The 21,527-nt window shown below is 34.8% G+C and overlaps 1 protein-coding gene across 1 annotated transcript in view; it reads left to right on the plus strand.

The window, feature by feature from the left end:
• The window catches only part of LOC126971777 (anaphase-promoting complex subunit 11-like), a 66,718-nt gene extending 45,397 nt beyond the window's left edge, over window positions 1-21,321 (plus strand). Inside the window, exon 3 of the mRNA XM_050818174.1 lies at window positions 20,046-21,321. Coding sequence (XP_050674131.1) covers window positions 20,046-20,201 — 156 coding nt within the window. The 3' untranslated portion in view covers window positions 20,202-21,321. The remainder of the gene's footprint in view (window positions 1-20,045) is intronic.
• Window positions 21,322-21,527: the final 206 nt, after the last annotated feature.

Consider the following 21,527-nt stretch of genomic DNA (forward strand, 5'->3'; position numbering starts at 1 on the left):
ATCCAATTTCATTACCTATCTCATGAATCATCATCCTCTTTGATCGTGCTCATATTAGTTTTATTTGGTCCATTAACTAAATAGATGTTATTATTTAATGCCATATTATATCGTCATTCATTTCTTGTCGTTACTCTGAGCATATTGAGAGTGATAGGAATATAAAATATCAATTTGTAACTGTATATCAATGAATCATTACGATCTTACATTCTATGATGCAATTCAATAGTAATTTTAATATTTGCCTATGATAAAAAAATCAAATTACTCACTTTACTTTATCTAGAAAACAGTGTTGGTGTAACTTCCCATCAAAATGCAGTTGTAAATAGAAATTGTGGTTCCAACGTGCCCGTAAAAGTTGTAAATGAATATCTAATCAAACGTGCTGTACTCAATGTTGTAATGGTTATGAGTTATGACGTCAAAGCCTCACCTATCGACGGTGACGGCCTTCCTATCGCTGTGCGCAAGGATCGATAACGTTACTAATGTCTAAACACCCAGAAGTACTCGGCCTAGCCTTTTAATACTTCAATAATTTATTTGTTCTATTGTTTCCTTGATTGATTGGGTGTTCGCTTGATGTGTGTTTAAGTGATCGACAACTTGGTTATCCGGCTATCCGGAAAATTCATGAAATATTTTTTTTATAATTTATAATGCGTTATTTTTCTTTCAAGTCCCATTCAATTTCTTCTGCCCATTCTCAAGACTTCAGCGGTTTCTTCCTAGCGTGGCGTCTTTTGTTTACAGTTCCTGCCAGTTCATTATTTATTTGTAAATGGAAAATTCCTGGCTTGTCTTTGATGTGGCAAATTGTATTTTCATTTCAAGGCAGACTTATTTAATGCCAAGACCAACAATCAGATTGAAAACAGTTTCACTGGGACAGTTTTAATTTAAAATCAACAAAGCCCGTACTCAATCGCTCGTAGGTACTTGCAGTGTTTAGCTTCAACGTTGTTTGTTTCTTGTTTAGATTGATATCATCCTACACCTATTAATCCAATATGGTAGTGTTAATGTTTCAATTTGCATTTATAATTAATTAATGTTTTCATTGCTAGCAACATTATCCGGTTTTTCGTTGATAAATGCATGATTTACTAGCTTTTGTTCTGCGACGTCGTCGTCCGCATAGAATCCAGTTTCTCCAGTTATTACCTGTTTTGTTTTCGATACATTCTTGTGCATCATTCGTTACTCGCTAAATGACGCTATTTCTATTCGATATTTGCTAGTTGTTAATTCTGAGGGTTCCGAATCTGTAAAAGGAAAATTAACCCCTAGTTTTAAAAGGATCATTTTGTTATCCGTTACGATACTCTTGTTCTCAGGAACGAATGAATCGATCCATTTACATCAAATACTTATTTATGTTGCTACAGCATGTGGCCATTCATTTAAACAAAATAATTTTATCTTCAAGTAAATCAAAATCTATAGGGTACATCCCATTGACCTAGAATTATTAAATTTGACTTTGTTGTTTGTTGTGTGATAAGTTTTCTGGGGGTAGAAGCCCTGCGCCTTAAAACATTGCTGTTTTAAATTGTTTTTGTACTTTTACAATGTCTAGCATGAGAAACATAGAATGTTAAATATAGCAGCTGATGAAACAAGATTCAGAAAGTATTCAACTATCAAAAAAGTTTTTTTTTTCAGCTATTGCGAAGTAAAATACTCTAATATAATTAAAATTTTTGTTATGATCTATGGGTAAATGTGCAATAGGTACGTGGTAACGTATGGGCGTGGCGATCTCTAGTTTTGCTTGTGTTACGTTTAGAATGATAAATTAATATATATTTAGCTTTCCTTGTTGCGTGCTATTAAATTATAAGGAAAGTAACTGTACAATATTGTAAAATTGTTTTTTTTTTTTAAAGCGCAAATTACGAATAGGTGGGTAAAGTTTCTTTCCACGTTTCTTCTCTATCAGGGCGCCATTTATTGACATAAAATAAAATTCCAATGAAATCAATTTTGAGAAAAAGATTGCCTTTTATGTATAAAAAATAGTAGGTACATAGTTTTGGAACTAACTAACTCTATGGCATAAAAATACTATTATTATGATTAAATAATATTATGTGATTTGGGACGTTCATTGTTAAAAGGCTATTTAAAAAAATATTTTAACGTAGTGCTGTGGATTTTCAACATAAATCATCTTTTACAACATGTGCCGTATTGGCTATTGAGTGTTAGGCTCAAGCAGATGTGTGACACACGTGCTGACTCTGTAGGGTTGCCAAGCGTACTCTAAAATAGGGTCTTATACTCTATCTCAGGTATGTCTACTTTTTAATCTATAATTTATGAGAGTAAAGGACGAGACGAACAGGACGTTCAGCTGATGGTAATTGATACGCCGTGCACATTACAATGCAGTTCCGCTCAGGATTCTTGAAAAATTCTGAGCGGCACTACAATTGCGCTCGTCACCTTGAGACAAGACGTTAAATCTCATTTGTCCAGTAATTTCACAAGATACGGCGCCCTTCAGACCGAAACATAATAATGCTTACGCATTGAAATAGGCGCCGTACCCATAATCTAGCCGGCATCCTAAGCAAAGGTGCCTCCCACTGGTGAAGATTACTACTAGATTATTGACGCAAAAAAACCTTTTTAAATGGTTTTTACTGAACCAAATAAAGTGGTTGGTGGTACCCTTAATAATATTTAAATAAATTTATTCAAGAAAGTTACACAGTCGCTAAAAATTGTTAATAGGTATAGGTATGTAGTAAAATACTTAATAAAAAAAATTATCATACTGTACTCCGTATTTGTCCCCTCTGAAATCAGAAAATACTCCACTTCTTCCAGAATAAATTGGCAACCCTATAGCTATGTCTATACAGGCACGTGCGACTACCTGCTTTTACAACTTACGCTGGTCGGAACGACTTACTTACATACGATAGGACTTATGTCTGTATTCCAGAAGGCGTGATCTATACGTGAAAGAGACAGCAATACACTTGATGATGGATTAAGTATTGAGACGTTTTATGGATCAAGTGCTTAAATATATCGTATCTTTAAAACTGGAGTATCCTATTAAATTTTGTGCATTTTTTTTAGTTTGTTAAACTATGACACTATCAAACCTGGTTAAATAATACCAATGAACTTCGTTGCGTGGTGTTTTCAAGACGATACGAATACGTGACGATACCTTCAAAATATGAGAGCTAACACTAAAAAGCGAGCGTTCGTGTGATTACTCTGAAGTTGCAAAAGAGTATGAGCGGATGTGGTTATTTACCAGTGGAAGACTCCTTTGCACAGGATGACGGCTAGATTATAGGTACTACAACGGCGCCTATTTCTACCGTGAAACAGTAATGTGTAAACATTACCGTGTTTCGGTCTGAAGGGCGCCGTAGCTAGTGAAATTACTGGATAAATGAGACTTAATCTTATGCTTTTCAATCCTCATATAAATTCAAATAACATCATGATATCCTAAGACTTCCGATTTCGGACACAAAATTTTTGTTAGCTGTCATTTGTAAGAAACTTTGGATGATATGTTTTATTGATGATATTCTCAATGTTTTATTTATGTGTTTTCTTTCGTAAAGTGTTGGCGTTTTTTGTAAAATTTGTGTTGTTTATTGGAAAATATCCGGACGACAGAATGTATAAAACTAATAGGACATCTGGATTCGATCCGGGATCTTCTGCTTTCCGGATCACCCAATGTCCCATCTGAGCTGTTATAGTCTTGCATATAGTGGCGAAATTTACCTTTGTATTCTGATGTTATTGAAGCTGTTTCTCATTAAAACACGGACAAAACTACATATTTTAATTGAAATTTAAAAAAAAATTAAAAAGAAAGATATATCGCCCCCAAAACTACCTGTATACTAAATTTCATTAAAATCGTCGGTGCCGTGTCCGAGATATATATAATCTATATATACAAGAATTGCTCGTTTAAAGGTATAAGGTTTGCTTCAATTAATGATAAGTTAGGACATCTTTAAAATCTATCTATTACGTCGATACCCGCGCCGCGCCGTCGAGGCTTGTTCGCGGCTTCAAAATGTGTATTTTTGTTCCCAAGCGTGTCCGCAAACCGGATCCAATACGTGCGTAGTGCGACACGCGGCCGCGCGCGCTCCACTCTTTTCGCTTTCAACTTGAGTTGTTGTCATTTTATTTCACTCCAGTTTGATAAGTTAGTGTGCGAATGCGCGTCCCAATGTGGACTAGACAATTTCGGCCCAACTTCTTTATGATTAATTTGAAGAACAAAATGAGTAGTCAAAAACTACCACCCATTCCAATAGGTGTGCCTCAGACCTGAAAAGAACGGGCGCAACAAACTCATGCTTTTTTTTATATAAAAATATGGTTACAATGTTAAATCGTACAATAAAATTTATTATTTCATCATTAAATATCATCAAATTAGACTGTGGGCGGTCGCTCAATTCCCAACCAGTGGTATCACTAAGAAAGTCATTTATGTTATAGTAACCTTTACCACACAAAGGCTTTTTAACAATTCTTTTGAATTTCGTACTACATTTGTTTTGAACATTACCTGGGATCTTGTTCTAAAAGCATATAAACACCCTACAAAAGACTAACTCGACTTAGCCGAGTAGTAGGCGTTATAAGTTTATTTTTAATTTAAATAATAGAGAAAAGTGAATAAAATGAGAATGATTCTCTGATCGAATCCCTTGGTGTATAAATTGTGCTCTACCTGTCGTTTTTCAATTAATATATATCATACTTAAAATTTAGAACGTAATCAAAGTCCTTAACAACTGGAAGGAAGAAAGCGTTAACCACATCCCTAGCCGAACAATGATATTGTTTACCGAGTGTGGAACACGACATTATAATAAACTTTTGACTTCCGCTTAGTTACGGAATATCCAGTCATAACATCTACAGGTATGGATCCGATATATGTTTTTAAGCATTCAAATATTTTTATTCAAAGTAGGATGTGACATCACTTATTGAAAGTCAAAAACTACCACCCATTCCAAAACGAATGCCTCGGACAACGCAACAAACTCAGCGGGCTTTTTCCATCGAAAAAATATGTTTACAAAGTAATATTGTACAATTAAACTTACTATTTAATAGTCTGAGGGCCATCGCTCCATTCCCAATCTATGGTATCATTAAGAAAGTCATTTATTTATACCTTTACAACACAAACGTTTTTAAAAATTGTTTTGAATAACGTAATACTTTTGCTTTGAACATTTTCTGGGATCTTGTTGTAAAAGCATATATAACGCCCCACAAAAGACTTACTAACTCGACTTAAGTATAAGGTGTTAACATTATGGTTATGAGAGTTTCTAGCAAATTCACTTACGTGACATTCAATTACAATGGTAGAAAATTAAATCTAAACGCAAAGTTAGTGGATACCGGCAGGTACCGTTTGAGCTAGTCGTCGGTAATGAGTTTGTTCGATCCAATCTGTGAATAGTAATATTGGTAGTTGAGACAAGTTTACAAACATGGCTAAAATATCCGGAGCGGATCGAGGTCGTGGGTGGACTGGTCACACGGGACTTTTTCTACGCCCCCGTCTATAACTGTACATAATACTCGCGTCTATTAGTTGCCGATACTAATCCGGTCGCACTATGATTTTTTGTGCTTATAAACATTGTGTACAAGAACACATAAGTAATATAACTGCATTCGGAAATTGGCTTCGGTTTTACTTACTATTTGGAGGTTACGTCATCAATATGCATCTCATAGAGATCAGATTATCTTGAACTAAACTGTTTTGTTGCTATGAATTTTATTTTGTCCAAAAATGCGTATTTCTAGCTTGCATATTCTCCACAACCAAGTAAGTAAAAAGTAAAATATAAATTTCCTCTACAACATTATGAAAAGCTCTTTTTTGAAGTCGGTTGAAAAAATATAATATATATTTTTGCTAAACATGTGTAACCAGTGGGAGGCTTCTTTGCATAGGATGCCGGCTAGATTATGGGTACCACAACGGCGCTTATTTCTGCCGTGATGCTGAAATGTATAAGCATTATTGTGTTTCGGCCTGAAGGGCGCCGTAGCCAGTGAAATTATTGGGCAAACGAGACTTAACATCTTATGTTTCAAGGAGAAGAGCGCAATTGTGGTGCCGATCAGAATTTTTGGTAATTTCAAGAATCCTGAGCGGTACTACAATATAATGGGCAGGGCGTATTAATTACTATCAGATGAACGTACTGCTCGTCTTGTCCCTTTTTGTCATAAAAAAACAAACAATAACAAGAATTATAGACATTTAAAGCTAAGTTATTGAATATAAAGATTATACAACAAATTGTTAATCTGAAATGTTTGAAAGAAAGAAATTTACATAATGTGTTTTAATGTGTTTTATGTTTCCTGATGTTTAGGAAGTTATCTATATTTGGTAAAGTAAGCTTCACAACGTTTGATGTTAATACATTTTGTTTGAATTAGTTCTATTGAATAATAAATGTACATCTAAATAAAAGGATTTTATTTATATCAATAATAAATGCTTAAATTGAATTTATACTTACTTTTACGGAGAGTTCCTTAGTTATAATGAATTCTTCTCGGTCCTTTCGATCTTGATATAGTATCGGTCTTGGTTGTCTTGAGGTCCCTGTGAGACAGGGGCGTGCATTGCTTTCCTAGTAAGGTAGGCACTGTAGATACAAGCACCTACCGTAATAATGTAATATTTAAATATTGCACACATATCGTGAAGAGGTTGACATTAAAGTTTACTCTCCACGTGTTCATTTTGCGGTTTTAAAAGTCAGCTAAAACTTACTGGGTGGATGTTCAATAGATATTTTCTCATAGAATAATGGAACTAAATTACCTAAAACAAGTGGTATATATTACTTTAGGTTCATATTAAGGTAGGCATTGCCTTAATACCTATATAGAATGTACGCCCCTACTGTGAGATATTAGAATTGCATGACAATTCTCTTGGGAAGGATAGTTGCTCGATGCCTTCTACACCAGACAGTTATGGATTCTAGGGATATTTAATTCGTCGCTCGATTTGGTGTGTTTTTATACTGCCACTACTTGGTCGACAGTAGTTTAGTAGTTCGTTAGGTGGAGTTAGACACGCAGAAAGACTGGCACGAATCTTTCGCATGTGCAGATGGTTACTGGGGCCGGAATCTAGTAGATCCGTTCTCCGCATATCACCCTCTGATTTTAATCAAAACATATGTAGGCAGTTGAACCAGCCCCCTCTTTTAGTAATTCTGAATAGTTTCTTGTAATGCAGCAGATTCATGACTCGTAAACATAGCCTGTCTATGCTCGTACTTTTATGAAAAAAAGAGAAGTCCCACGTTACGCGGTTAGGGCTGTATGTATGGTATCCTTATTAGTATTTCTACATGTATAGCTTCCAAATAAGTATACTATTCCGCTACCTTTACTGAACGTGGTACACCCGTTATCTATACTTCTATACTATCTATACTTATATTATAAAGAGGAAAGATTTGATTGTTTGTTTGTTCGTTTGCACTGAATAGGCTCCGAAACTACAGAACCGATTTGAAAAATTCTTTCACTGTTGGAAAGCTACACTCTCCTTAATAAAACTCCGATAATGTAACCCAAAGTGTGAAAAAAATATCTAAAACTAGCACTTTACCCAGGCTTCGCTCGGGTATTTAACAATTTAAAATATAACATAGCCTATGTCACCCGGGGATAGTGTAGCTTGTGGAAGAATTTTTCAAATCGGTTCAGTAGTTGCGGAGGCTATACCGATTTTGAAAATTCTGTTACCAATAGAAATTCAAATTTTTGTGAGTATCATATATATACTATATATACCCCAAAAAATTAAATACTTGTTCATAGTAGTTGTATTTGTAAAATACGTCGGAGAAAAAGCCGTCGAACACTAAAATAATTTATATGGCAAAATAACGTTTACCGGGTCAGCTAGTTATTGATAAAGGGCGATTATCTTTTCTGTGGACTACGTTTTGCCGATAAATAAAGCTACCATTTTCTTAGCAATATGTCGACTATTATTAAATTCGAAGTTTCGAAAAGGCAAAACCCATTTCACCGATTGTCTTTTTCCTTCTATACTATTACTATCGTATTATGAGCTAAACCTAATCACGTAAACTTCATTATCGACTTAATCGGATATGTACTTCCTAATGTCACTAGGTTCTACTTGTAAGTAGCCAATACATTATCGTAATCGTATTTCACATTGTAAGCTGTAAGTTATTTGATACTCATCGGCCACATCAACAAATTACATTGTAATAATGTTCATATGTGTGCTTGTGTCTAGAAGGACGCACGTGGCACATGGTTATGGTTATGTTTTGTAAAGTGGCTTTGGTTCAGTTCAGTGCAGCCCTGTTTCACTGCGACCAATGTGATCTATTGTGATAGCCACTGTTAACTATAGCTCACTGCTAAGATTGATTCTTTTCACGAATCTTATTATATCTTTTGCAGTGAGCTGACGTATTTCAAGCGGTTGAAGAATTGCATTTCCCAGAGAGATGCTACGTTTACGCATTAAAGGACCACATTCAGAGAGAATGTGTAACGGGGTTTAATCTGCACTATTACAGAATCTACACGCTCTGCAATCTTTGAGACCTAAGATTGAGAGGTGTTTGTTTAATCTGCAGTGCACCGTTAGAAAAAAACGTAGTTTAAACTTACGCATTCTAACCATGTCTTGGTTTTTTTCTCTACTTAGCCCTAGTGGCTCTGCGCAGCCTTCTTGTTGAACGCTTGGATTAGTGTTTCGGAATGGGTTAAACCCGGAGTGTTGCTCCAGAGTTTAATGCACTCTTGTGAACAAGATGTACGAATATCAAGGGTTGATTTAACAAGACTCCTTGGGACACCACAGAAGGGTGCTTTTAGCACCAATTTACCACCACGTGGCACATACACCTACATATTATATTATTTTCTTCAACACGCGACTATTATACACATTTAAATGAAATGTATAATAATATTATATATTATCTGAATTTGAAAATTATTTATTTCGTAAAATTAACATTATTTATCTCGATGATTTCAATTAATGTGGTCACTAGCGACTTTATAAAAAAAGTGAAGACTTAATCAAGGCTAGGTTATTAATACGAAATACATCTATAATTTTTCTTCTTGAAGTTGTAAACATTTACATTTGGATGAACGTTACATAGCTGAGTATGACGCTCAGTCTTATTTAGTACCTACGAATCTGGTCGGAGTGCCTAAAGAAGTTGTATTGTTATTGAAGTATATTATTTTTATTGCTAGTGTGGTACAGGTGTGCTTTGCATGTCAGAAATGTTATAGTTATGTCTAAAGATTCGAAGCAAAACTTACCTACAGGTACATCACGTAGTATGAAACAAGAGCCTTATGACGTCGGTTAAGAACCTAATTAATTTTTTTTTATGGAAAAGGAGGACAAACGAGCGTACGGGTCACCTGGTGTTAAGTGATCACCGCCGCCCAGATTCTCTTGCAACACCAGAGGAATCACAAGAGCGTTGCCGGCCTTTAAGGAAGGTGTACGCGCTTAGTTTTACTAATTAATATAAAAATATTGATCTTACAATGTTTTGCGAATGAAACAAACGTTTAGCTTAGTTTCAAACGGAAAGTGCTCCAACTATAGATTGGTATACAATAGGGCGGACGTTGTGAACACTAATAAGGGTTTCCTTTGAACTAGTTACAACAACAATAACTACTCATAACAACTCACATGCAATGTTTGCTTCACTTTCATTCGAAACCGCCGCTCATGTCTATTTAGGGGTTTGTGATAGAATAATAATAATTGCATCATCGGACATGTGTAAGGAAAAAGCTATGGAATCATTTCTATACGAGGACTTAGGCATACAATTCTTATTATGATGACTTTACTATTAAGTAACTTCTGGTCCTTTTTAAACAAACAAACAAGATAAAATTCTGTTTGGTCATAAAGTGACACTTATGAATGATATATATGTTGAGGTTTTGATGAGCAGAAGTGGCGCGAAACTCATTCTCAGGGTACTCTACTAAAATCAATAGTTATAGCGTAAGCATTTTATATTATATTTGTTTGCATACATGTATACCTTATGCAAGAATGCAACAAAAATACTTAAACGCAAACAAAACTTGATTCTTAAGTTGATCCCGTTTGTAAAAAGATTCACAATGCCTTCCAGGATATTGCTGAGATAGGGTGCGAAAAACACTAGAATTTATAAATAAAAATTCGGATGAGACATTATAAAAGGTTTGCCATCTGAAAGTGAAATTTCTTAATGTGTTAGATACCTGGAAGAACCTTCCAAAAGGCGTATTATTTTAAATCACTCTCATCTCATGACTTGACTAATGAACTTTGAATGTCAAGAGTCCACGGTGTTATGGCTTCAGGAAACAGGAACTACATATCCAAGTCTACAGTCACATCTACATCAGCAAACAAGAGGAATAAAATTATATATATTGAAGGGTGCTGTAGCTAATGAAATTACTGGGCAAATGAGACTTAACATCTTATGTCTCAAGGTGACGAGCGCATTTGTAGTGCCGTTCAGTATTTTTAGGGTTTTACTTTAGAATCCTGAGCGGTACCGCATTGTAATGGGGAGCGCGTATCAATTACCATCAGCTGAACGTCCTGCTCGTCTCGTCCTTTATTTTCATAAAAATTTCACTAGAAAGAAAACGTACTATTATCTACTGAAATAGTGTAGATGAATCTAAACAAGTTCACTTCCGTCACGATATTCTATACTTGTACGGCTATACTTGTATCTACGTATACTAATCTTTCTTGTGCGTCATTGGTACCGCGTGCATCATGCTATCTCACCAATCCTCCTTCCATAACGGGATCGCCACGATCCCGAATCATGATGCTTGTGCGTCTATAATAACATTTTGGTCTCTTCTACGTGATTTTAAAGGAAATGTATTATTTTTCACGTAATATATGGAAAGTTTAATATAAATTGCAGCTATTAAAATTTTCAATTAGTGTACGTAACTAACGTATAAAATTAAACAACTATCTGTCGTATTCATCTTAATCGATTCGCTTCGATTCGCCGATTAGTTAATCGGAGGCTTAAAATAGACGTTTGTTAAAAATCGTAATGGTATACATAATCGCATATTAAGAAAGAAAGAGAAAGAAAGAAAAAATGTTTATTGACGTCATTATACATTCTGATAATAGTTCTTAAAGTTATACTAATCTAATTAACATCTAATGACGCCAATGGGCCCCCAACTCAGCATAGTTGTGGTTTCGAAAGAATCCACAACGCTGGTCTTCCGTGGAAACCCAGAGACCGCTACTAACACACAGTCCTGTCACACGAAGGTGTACAAACTATTAATTCTCTATGAGCACAAAGCACAAAAAATTAGAGCTAAAACCATAATTATCTCTTCGATACAGTTGATGGTGGAAGCCTTCTATAGACTTCAAACAACACTCGATACCAAAAAAATGGCCGACATTGATCAGCTGTTTCGTATTTGACGTTTGATTTTCGATGTCAGGTTTATAATATTAAGCTAGAGCCACATACCCCCTTATTCATAATGGTCCGCTAACTTTAAACAGCTGCTTAGGAGTGTTTTTTCTCATTCTGACTTAGGTCAATAGAAGAAGACAGAGTGAGAATTAGCAATGCTTTAAGTTAGCAGACTATTATGAATAAGGGGGATAGGATTTAACGACTTATGTTCTTTAATGTGTTAAAATTTGCGTGCTTAATTTGATCGCATTAATTAATATAAATATAGGCAAATGTGAATCTTACGCCTGCAACTAAGGCCTCGTTCTGATTGCATACTTGCATCCAATTTGTACTGTCTGAACAATTTGAACTAAATCAAATCAATGAATATGATTGTTTAATGAAATTGGATTCTGAATTCAACGACTTGAATCTATTTGCTTCCGTTTTTACTAAAACAGAACCACCTGAACCGAACGAATAGAAGAACCTCATAACGCGTTTATAACATCGGCAATAAGTACTCCCTAGTGGCCACAGGATTACATAATTGTAATTTCCTGCGTAACTTTGAAATTCTTTGCTTTGTTTATATTTTGAATTTTTATCTGTTTTTACAACCTTTTGACACTGAGTGTTGTTTATTTTCAAAAACGATACCTCGATACATAGACTTGAATCACGTATGGTAACAGAAATGGTAACCTGGTATGCGATAGAGGCATATTAGTTATCGGATGTTTGATAAAAGATTATATGTATTATGAATAAAGATATTTTCGATTTTAACATATATAGCTTTATACTTTCGATAAACGTTTTATTATGAATAAGGCAGTTAGTAATAATAAATTTTTATCCAAAGAAATTTCAGGCAAAATTGATGCGTATTGGTGGTAATTTATCTTATCAACGTTGTATTTCATAATATAATATTATGTTAATACAGCAAATTGGTTAATTTAAGGAAAGTTGGAAAATTTAAGGTACAGCATCTCACTGAAAGTCAGAATTGATCCGATATATTCAGTACTTAACATTAAAATAACTCACAGCTCCTCCAGAAACACAATAATAGAATCAATGGCCTGGTTTCTCTGTACATTAATCAGCTCAGTTTATTTTTATTAGAATTATTTTATTTTAGGTGTCGTTTCCTTGTCATGTCGGTTCGAATCGACACTGTTTATTTGTTCTAACGTTGCCAATGTGATTGCGCGAGGCACTCGGCCATTTCGTATTCTGAAATAATATAATTTCCTAATATCTTTGTGCTTGTTCATTTTTTCATTGTTTCATATATATTATTATTGCCAAATGAATTACTGAAGTAGCAATTAAAAAGACGCATTGCATTAATTATATGTTTCTTTTTATTATATTATTTTAAAATTAATGTTTTAAATGTGTGTCACACGGATGCTCTGAGCTACATTCGTATTCTTGTTGATATTGTTAGTAATTTTTTTTTAATTTACCTTTATATTTTCGCACGATATAAAACTCAAACTAAAAAACCCAAAATCACTTTGTAGGTCACGGAAATGACACTTATGAATGTCAAAAAAATATTTTTCTTAATGAATCTACCTCTACTTCGTAAAGGGTTGTGCGAAAGAGAAGTAGCAAGAAACTCATTGCCACTCTTTTATATTAAGACTAGCTGACCCGGCAAACGTTGTTTTGCCATATAAAGTATAATTCACGCGATAGTTTTATCAGTAATAAAATATTGCCTATATTATAGCCTGTACATCATTTTGTTCTATTGTCAATAGTTTTTGCAGCGCACGCAAAAATAGGTTTTCGATTTTAGACCTTGTGTTACAAAATAGCAATTTTATTACGGATCCCTAATTTTGAAAAAAAAAACATAGCCTATAGCCTTCCTCGATAAATGGACTACCCAACACTGAAATAATCATTCAAATCGGACCAGTAGTACCAGAGATTAGCGCGTTCAAACAAACAAACAAACAAACACTGCGGCTTTATAATATTAGTATAGATTTACATTTCCATTGATGTATAAATATATAATATGTAAAATGGTGCAAATAAAACTCATATAACGTCAAATAGTCAAAGCCTTACACGAGTAAGTCAAAAAAGTAAATGTAAATTAATACAAAAGTTATTGAGTACAGTAGCTGCATCATCCACAAACACCATAAATAAATAAAGCTATTCTGAGAGCATTTTATAAGCAATTATAAATAAATATATACATATATATATATATTAAGAATCTGAAACCAAGTCTACGGCAACAGGATCATCCTGCCACCACAATCAGCGCCCGTTAAATTGTTTATTATAGTGATATTCTCGTTAGTACTAACTACTTTGAAAAGGAATAATCGTCTACCTTAATAAGGTATAGACAATAAAGAGCGAACGCTCTCAAGTTCCACAGGAAAATTCATTTTCACAGGAGCCAGTAGCGATTGTTTACGATATGTTGTGATCATATCTGACCAATTAGCTTTCAATACCCGGGCCCACACACCTCGGTTGACCGAATTGTTTCTGTTTTACCTAGTAGCGAATTTGATTGAACTAGCGTGCTGAAGATTGCGTCGTATCGTCTAAAGATGTGATTATATGAAAATATAAGAAATAAATAATTTTCATCGTCAACGGTGCGAGGAGACTTTCCCTCTTCGGTGTTTTCTCTCAGCTTGCGAGGACTGCACAAGTAAAACATGTTGCTTTATTTGATTTGAAAATCTTGACTTTTTCTATACAGATATCGAATAACTTTGAAGGTATGTAAAAGGATAGGCAATGAGTTACTTGGTACTTCTGGAGCGCTAAATTCAATAAGATATTTTTTTGATATTCGTAAGTGTAATTTTCGTGACCTACATGAATAAAGTGAATCCTGATTCAACATCCCTTTTCTTCTTACTTTATGCCATTCCCCTTTCATAAAGATTCTTTACAAATTTATTTCCCGCAATAATATTACATTGTAATTTCTATCCTCCATACTTTCTACGCTATTAGACACATATTCCCATTTACATTCACACATTTCTCCCTTAAACTAAGGTTAGATACTAACAAGGTAGTTAATATTATGGGTGTTTATTACGAACCGTACTAACTCTTGTTGCCTATTCTTCAGTTCACAAAAAAAAACCACAGCTATTTCAACCGATCATTTACTTTTAAATCAGCTCTCTATATACTTCAATCAGCTAAATTAAAATAAAAAATCTCTCCACCTTGACGTTGGCCGAATCGTCGATATTCACTCGACGGAGCCAGTTAATATAAAAAAAAAGTGAATTTGAATTTGATACTGCGTATGTAAAACAGCTGGGAAGTTTATTTCCAATAAAGTTCTATTAGAATATATCAATAGATAATAATTGGAATGGTAGTGTTGGTAACGTAATTAAATTCGCTCGCCGCCTACTTCGTGCCTAACTTATTCAGTTTTGTGTCCTACATCGTTCGTGAATGTGCTGTGGCCGCATACCATAGCGACGCAAAACGCACTCAGATCGTATATAATGAAGGTCGGTTAGTTTGCAATATGAGAATCTATAGCTATTTTAATTAATCCTAATCGATAGTATCGAGCATGGATTTTTTAAAGTGAAACTTTTATTACGTCGTCTCAGACTTTTTCGTCTGTGTGTTGCATTTCGCGTGACGGTCGGGCGGCGCCTTTAGTTCGCAGCAGCTGACCGTGTAGTGTATAGACTTACCCCCTTATTCATAATAGTCAGCTAACTTAAAGCATTGCTAATTCACACTCTGTCTTCTTCTATTGACCTAAGTCAGAATGAGAAAAAACACTCCTTAGCGGCTGTTTTAAGTTAGCGGACCATTATGAATAAGGGGGTTACTCATTTAGTTGGAGACTTAGTCTACTTTTATTATTTCCCAATATCATTCCAATTTTCCAAGTATAAAATTAAGATTGATAAAGCGATTTTTGTACCCTTAATGGAATATTATTCCAAAAATTTTTAGTTAAATGTCTATAATGTGAAAAAAAAGTTTCACTTTTACCGTGGTTTCATAAAACCACACAATCTTTTTTTATGTTTTAATGAAAACTGATTTGGCCTTGGCAAACCTAATTGTAATCAGTATAACGTTACACCAAATCATGGCCTTGCCAAATATATGTGAATACCCATACCACTTGTATTTTGACTATTAGTTCCACTCGTCAGCTTCAGCATAGGTTTCCTAACCAGTGGAAGGCTCCTTTGCACAGGATGCCGGCTAGATTATGGGTACCACAAAGGCTCCTATTTCTGCCGTGAAGTAGTAATGTGTAAGCATTACTGTGTTTCGGTCTGAAGGGCGCCGTAGCTAGAGAAATTACTGGGCAAATGAGACTTAACATCTTATGTCTCAAGGTGACGAGCGCAGTTGTAATTCCGCTCAGAATTTTTGGGGTTTTTCAAGAATCCTGAACGGCACTGCATTGTAATGGGCAGGGTGTATCAATTACCATCAGCTGAACGTCCTGCTCGTCTCGTCCCTTATTTTCACAAAAAAATAACAGTTAGGGTTATTGTAAATTTCTTTAAATACATTACAAAATGTGGCAAGTGGTAATTAATTTTAAAAATTTCTAGTGTTGCAACATTTGTATGGGCGTCTTACACAACTTTCTATCAGTACCTGCCTAATTTTTGATTAGATCACCATAATCTCCCATAAGTCGTATCCACGGCACCTCAACTATGTGTTTATTTAGCATCTTAAGGCCACTATCCCAATAATTAGCCAAAATAGCGCATACGTCAAACCATTTCTGAACAGTTTATGTAAAGCTTTTATTTCTACAAAAATAATTTAATATCTACGGAGTATGAGAAGAAAATTCATTCAAAAAAAGTACCCCTAACTTTTACAGTTGGCTCCAACTTATATTCATTAAATCTAGATAAAAATTGTACGAAAAATTATTCAATATCTACTATTTAACATGACACTGTTTTTTTATATTTGTAAAGAATATTGTATTACGTTTGTAATAAATAAAAAATGCTTCTAATTATGAATTATAAAACAATAGCGATCTTGTGCGAGAGAGGTAACCTAGCACCACTCGATTCCACAAGGCTCGGTCCCCAGGCTTAAAGCGAAAAGTCATTTTGAAAAACTGACGGTTAATTTAATGTGGGTTCTAGCTTAGGACTGCATTTTTACCGTCCAAATCCGACAAATATATTGCTAATATATAATTTAAAAGTACTTCAGTATACATATGAAGAAAAATAATCTGCTTTTCATTTGTTTTATTGTCAGATATCGTATTATGGGTATCAAGGTTAGCGACGTTTTAGCGACGCTTTAATTAAAGGGTTATTGGGTTTCCACGGAAGACCAGCGTTGTGGATTCTTTCGAAACCACAACTATGCTGAGTTGGGGGCCCATTGGCGTCATTAGTTCATAATTAGATTAGTATAACTTTAAGAACTATTATCAGAATGTATAATGACGTCAATAATCATTTTTTCTTTCTTTCTTTCTAAAGGTGAAGTGTCGTTGTGAGGTCCAATTTGCAGAAGATGAAACTGGTAGCAGTGGAGAGAGATATGCCCCGTATCATTATTGGCTTCTTTACAATCGCTTTTTCAATCTCGTGATTTCGTACGCACGGTTGCGAAACCGATCGCTTTCCAATTTGAAAATATGCTTCAATATTAACGTGATGTTATTTGCATGTTTGATTTGTAAATTGATGTTATTTTACGTTATACTTTATAACATTTTTATGTTATCTTGGAATACTGCGTCTCCTTTTCACTTATTTGTACTGTGTTTATGCGATCTTTATATTTATATAATTATCATTCTTTGCCCACTTTTAGGGTTCCGTAGCCAAATGGTAAAAAACGGAACCCTTATGGATTCGTCATGTCTGTCCGTCCGTACGTCACAGCCACTTTTTTCCAAAACTATAACCCCTCAAACCCCTTCCTATATACCCCTCCCCCCCTGTAACTTATAAGTTACAAAATAAGATAAAAATAAAAAATATATGATGTACCATGCAAACTTCCGCCGAAAATTGGTTTGTACGAGATCTAGTTCGTAGTTTTTTTTTAATACGTCATAAATCGTTACAACGACCTACAAGAACTCTTATATTATGTTACTTGCTGCTACGGAACCCTTCATGGGCGAGTCCGACTCGCACTTGGCTGCTTTTTTTGTTTTTACTTTAATAATTTAGCTGATCCGCACGTGATCTTTATGTTCTTTATCTTGCATGTGAGCTTTAGACTTCATAATCTTGATTGAGTTCTTTTAGTTTATATTATTATCAATTTATTAAATAAAACATATTGAATTACTACGTTTTATTCTATCTTTTATATCCGCTATGAAAACACTGAATTAGAATTAGAATTATGGTGACGCAATTGGTAGAACCTAGGGCTTTTTAATCCCGCGACCTGTATTCAATCTCGGCATTTGCGGGACTACGAATTTTCAATCCCGCTGGATCTCGATACTTGCAGGATCCCACATATTGAAAATATGCACATTTTAAAACAATGAATTTATCAACCCCTCAGTTATTTACGTACATATTACTATTAAAATGAGATCAATCAAATAATACTGTTTTTTTATAAAAAAATCTGAATAAAAAGCAAAACAAAACAAATCGTTTTCAAAAAAACTACAACGCAAAATTACAAAATCAACCAAACAAAACAAAACACATTTAATGTAAAATTATTACTTAATTATTAAGTTTTTCAGCTTTTAATATTAACTGAAAATGTTTTGCGAAGGAAATACAACATTTCCAAACTGTCGTCTGCCAAACTACTGCGTATTTTACTCTATTGCCTGGCCAGAAAATGCTCTTTCTGCTTCCACACTTGTGGGCGGTATTCCTTTTAAGGGCTTGTACGTGAATGAATCTTGCATTCACGTACACACCCTTCAATTTTTATTCTATTCTTAAAGGATGTATCAATAAACATCACAAAAATACGAAACAGTTAATAACTTGAGTTATTAAGAATAATAATTCACGCAGATTATCCTATTTTGCATCGCATGCACGCTTTTTTTCAGTCCCGCAAATCCCGCGGATCCCACGCCCGTAATCCCGCTTCTCGCGGGATGGGAAAATGGTGCGGGATCCTTAGTAGAATCTTTGTCTCTCGGCGCGGTGACCCCGGTTCGATCCTCTCCCTCCATCATCGTCATTATGTTTTTGAATCCATACTATGTGCTTACGTTTATTCGATGCTTTAGAAGGTTGGCAACGCTCTTTTCTGTAACAAGATTGTTTGGTTCGCGCTGATCGCATACCACCACGTGACCCGTTTGTAGGCACTATAATGTTTGTATTATGGCAATAGTGTTAGCTTTAAGGCGAAGGGTATACAGAAAACACGCATTCAAGGTGTTTTTAGACAAGTATTGTGGTGAAAATATAGCATTTGAAGCTATGAACACGACTTTATCCTGTTACACATACCCTTAAGTCTTACTTGTAGGTTGCTCATGCTTGCTGTTGGTTAAAGTTAACACTCCAGAACTATTATGAACTACTAGTTTTCTTTGCAGTTAAACAAGTTTTTTTTCGGCATGATGCATTTGTTTAGTATACTACTCTCATAAAAGTTGTTTTTATACCTGTTACTTTTGTGTAGGTACATTTATACAGATTAGTAATCAATAATGGGGATTGTAAGCAATTAAACTGTTTGCGCCTGTTAAAATGTTACATTTTCGACGCAAGAATTTTTAAAATATTGGCTTTGTTACATAGGAGCCGTGAACTCATATCGCTCAAGGTCGCCGGCATTTATTGTCGCCTTAACATCGAAAATAGTTTCGAAACATCTGGTCCGTCGATTTTTTTTATAAATTAAAATGATCACTTGGTCTACTTTATAACCATCCACAAGTTATAAATGGAAATAAGTGATAATTATTATCCACAAGCTTCCATTATCAACCTCGGAATCTGGGTGTGTGGCGTCCATTCACAATGTAGTCTCAAGGGCAACCAAACTTGAATGAACCACCTTGCGCTATGATTCTAGGTTTCTTATCTCTCGGTAGCGATCCACGTTTACAGATTGGTGGTAGCCTTCATCAAAAAGAATTTAAAAGAAATAATTTTGGGAAAATAAATGCAATTTATAACACGAGTACCTTGAGAAAAAGCAAGTAATACACTTACATGAAATGCGTGCAACGCACACGAAAGCATTCATTGTCCTATTCAATAAAATAAGTGGGAGATTTTCCCGACACCCGCTAGTGCGAGATCTCAGATCGTTTATGCTAATAGGTCTTAGTTCTTGATAATAGACTTTGACAGCTGTGAAAATAAAAAAAAAGTTGACTGTTAACCTTTATTTTCAGCAATGAACGCACACCAAAGTATTAAACCTTGCCTGTTTTTATCGGTTTTCTAATAGCAAGAGACTATGAATTATCTAAGTGTGAGACATACGAATTGCTTGGTTAACGTTAGCTCAATGTTATTTCAGGCTAGCCTTCGCCAGCTGGATCTGTCGCTGCTGTCGGAGCTGTGGTCGCTGAGTGAAGCCATGGCGACGTGGCGACGGCAACTGGAGCGGTCGCCACGCCTGCGTCCTGCGCCTCCACCGCCGCCTCCTCCCACCGCTCACTACCTCGCCACATAGCTGCCCGGCGCCCGCGCGATGACTGTCACTGTCATGACAACATTGCATCTTTATTGGCATTAACGCTAGAATTGTGGTGTTAATTTTAAAGATATTTATTTTCTCATTAAAAACTTAATATTGTCACCAACATGAGAACATAATATGATGTAATAACTTATCTTTACATGATTCAGTTCATACATATCTAGGTACTTAGTATATTCTTCTTCACAAAATTTATAACAATACACTTTTACAGGTCACTGTCATATAACAAACTATTTCACACATGTTTTTTTTTATAAAAACTTTGAAGTAATGTAGTCTGATAGATCACATTTAAATGTATTAAACGACTTAATCTTTTTGAGTGATGAAGGTAGACTATTAAAAATTTGGTGTTACTATTATAATAAAATGACACATGACACTGACAACAGGGTGATGTCACGTGACTGCTGTCATTCTGAAATTTTATTTTTTACAGTTCTCTATGCCCTCGACAGAAAATGGAGGGCTAACCTAAGTTAGCGTTAACGCCAATAAAAATTTAATTTTTCTCCGCCATCAGATAGAATGGAACCATGTCAAAGTAAATTGATAATAACATTAAATACTCAACTATGACATAGATAAAATTGCGATTATGAGTTTAGGAGAATGTATACGAACTTATTACATTCAGGTAATTTTATGTACTGCGTACTAGAAAAGATTTCTCACCCTGAGATTGTTGGAAAAACTAGTTGTGGCCAGCTGTAGCCAACACACTTAGTCTATCGTAAGCGATTGTCGCAATAACACGGATTTGAGTGCTAGGTTTTAATAACTCTTAAAGAGTGCCTTTTCAGCACTAAGTTCAAAATATTATGTTTAACAACCGTTACTTTAATTATGTTTCTTCAATTTACTATCGAGCATCGACATGTCATCAAGGTGAATGTGAAATATTGAATGAATTTGTTCGTAATAGCCTCTCTAGTACGAAGTATATATCCCTGATTTTTGTGTAATAATATTATGTTCACCTGTTCACACGTTGGCGATACGTCTTAATTTATTACCTGTATTATGTATCGTTTTTTGATAAGGTTCTATGTTGACAGTACGAGTTCATAATAAAGTTAGCTTATAGAAACGTGATGTATTTTTTATTTTAGTCACTAATGATAGCAAATAAGTGCGAAACTATTTTGAACACGCATCCACTATTCACAGTATTTCCATAATAATCGTAGGTACAATAAGTAGGTAGGTACCCATAAGTTTGACAGCAAATTTTTTGTGCCTATTTGAAGCGCCACTTGCGAGCGTCCAGAGAACTAATTTTGACGTATAATGCAA

The sequence above is a fragment of the Leptidea sinapis genome, chromosome 24, assembly GCF_905404315.1.
Source record: "Leptidea sinapis chromosome 24, ilLepSina1.1, whole genome shotgun sequence".
In the NCBI taxonomy this organism is placed as follows: Eukaryota; Metazoa; Arthropoda; class Insecta; order Lepidoptera; family Pieridae; genus Leptidea; species Leptidea sinapis.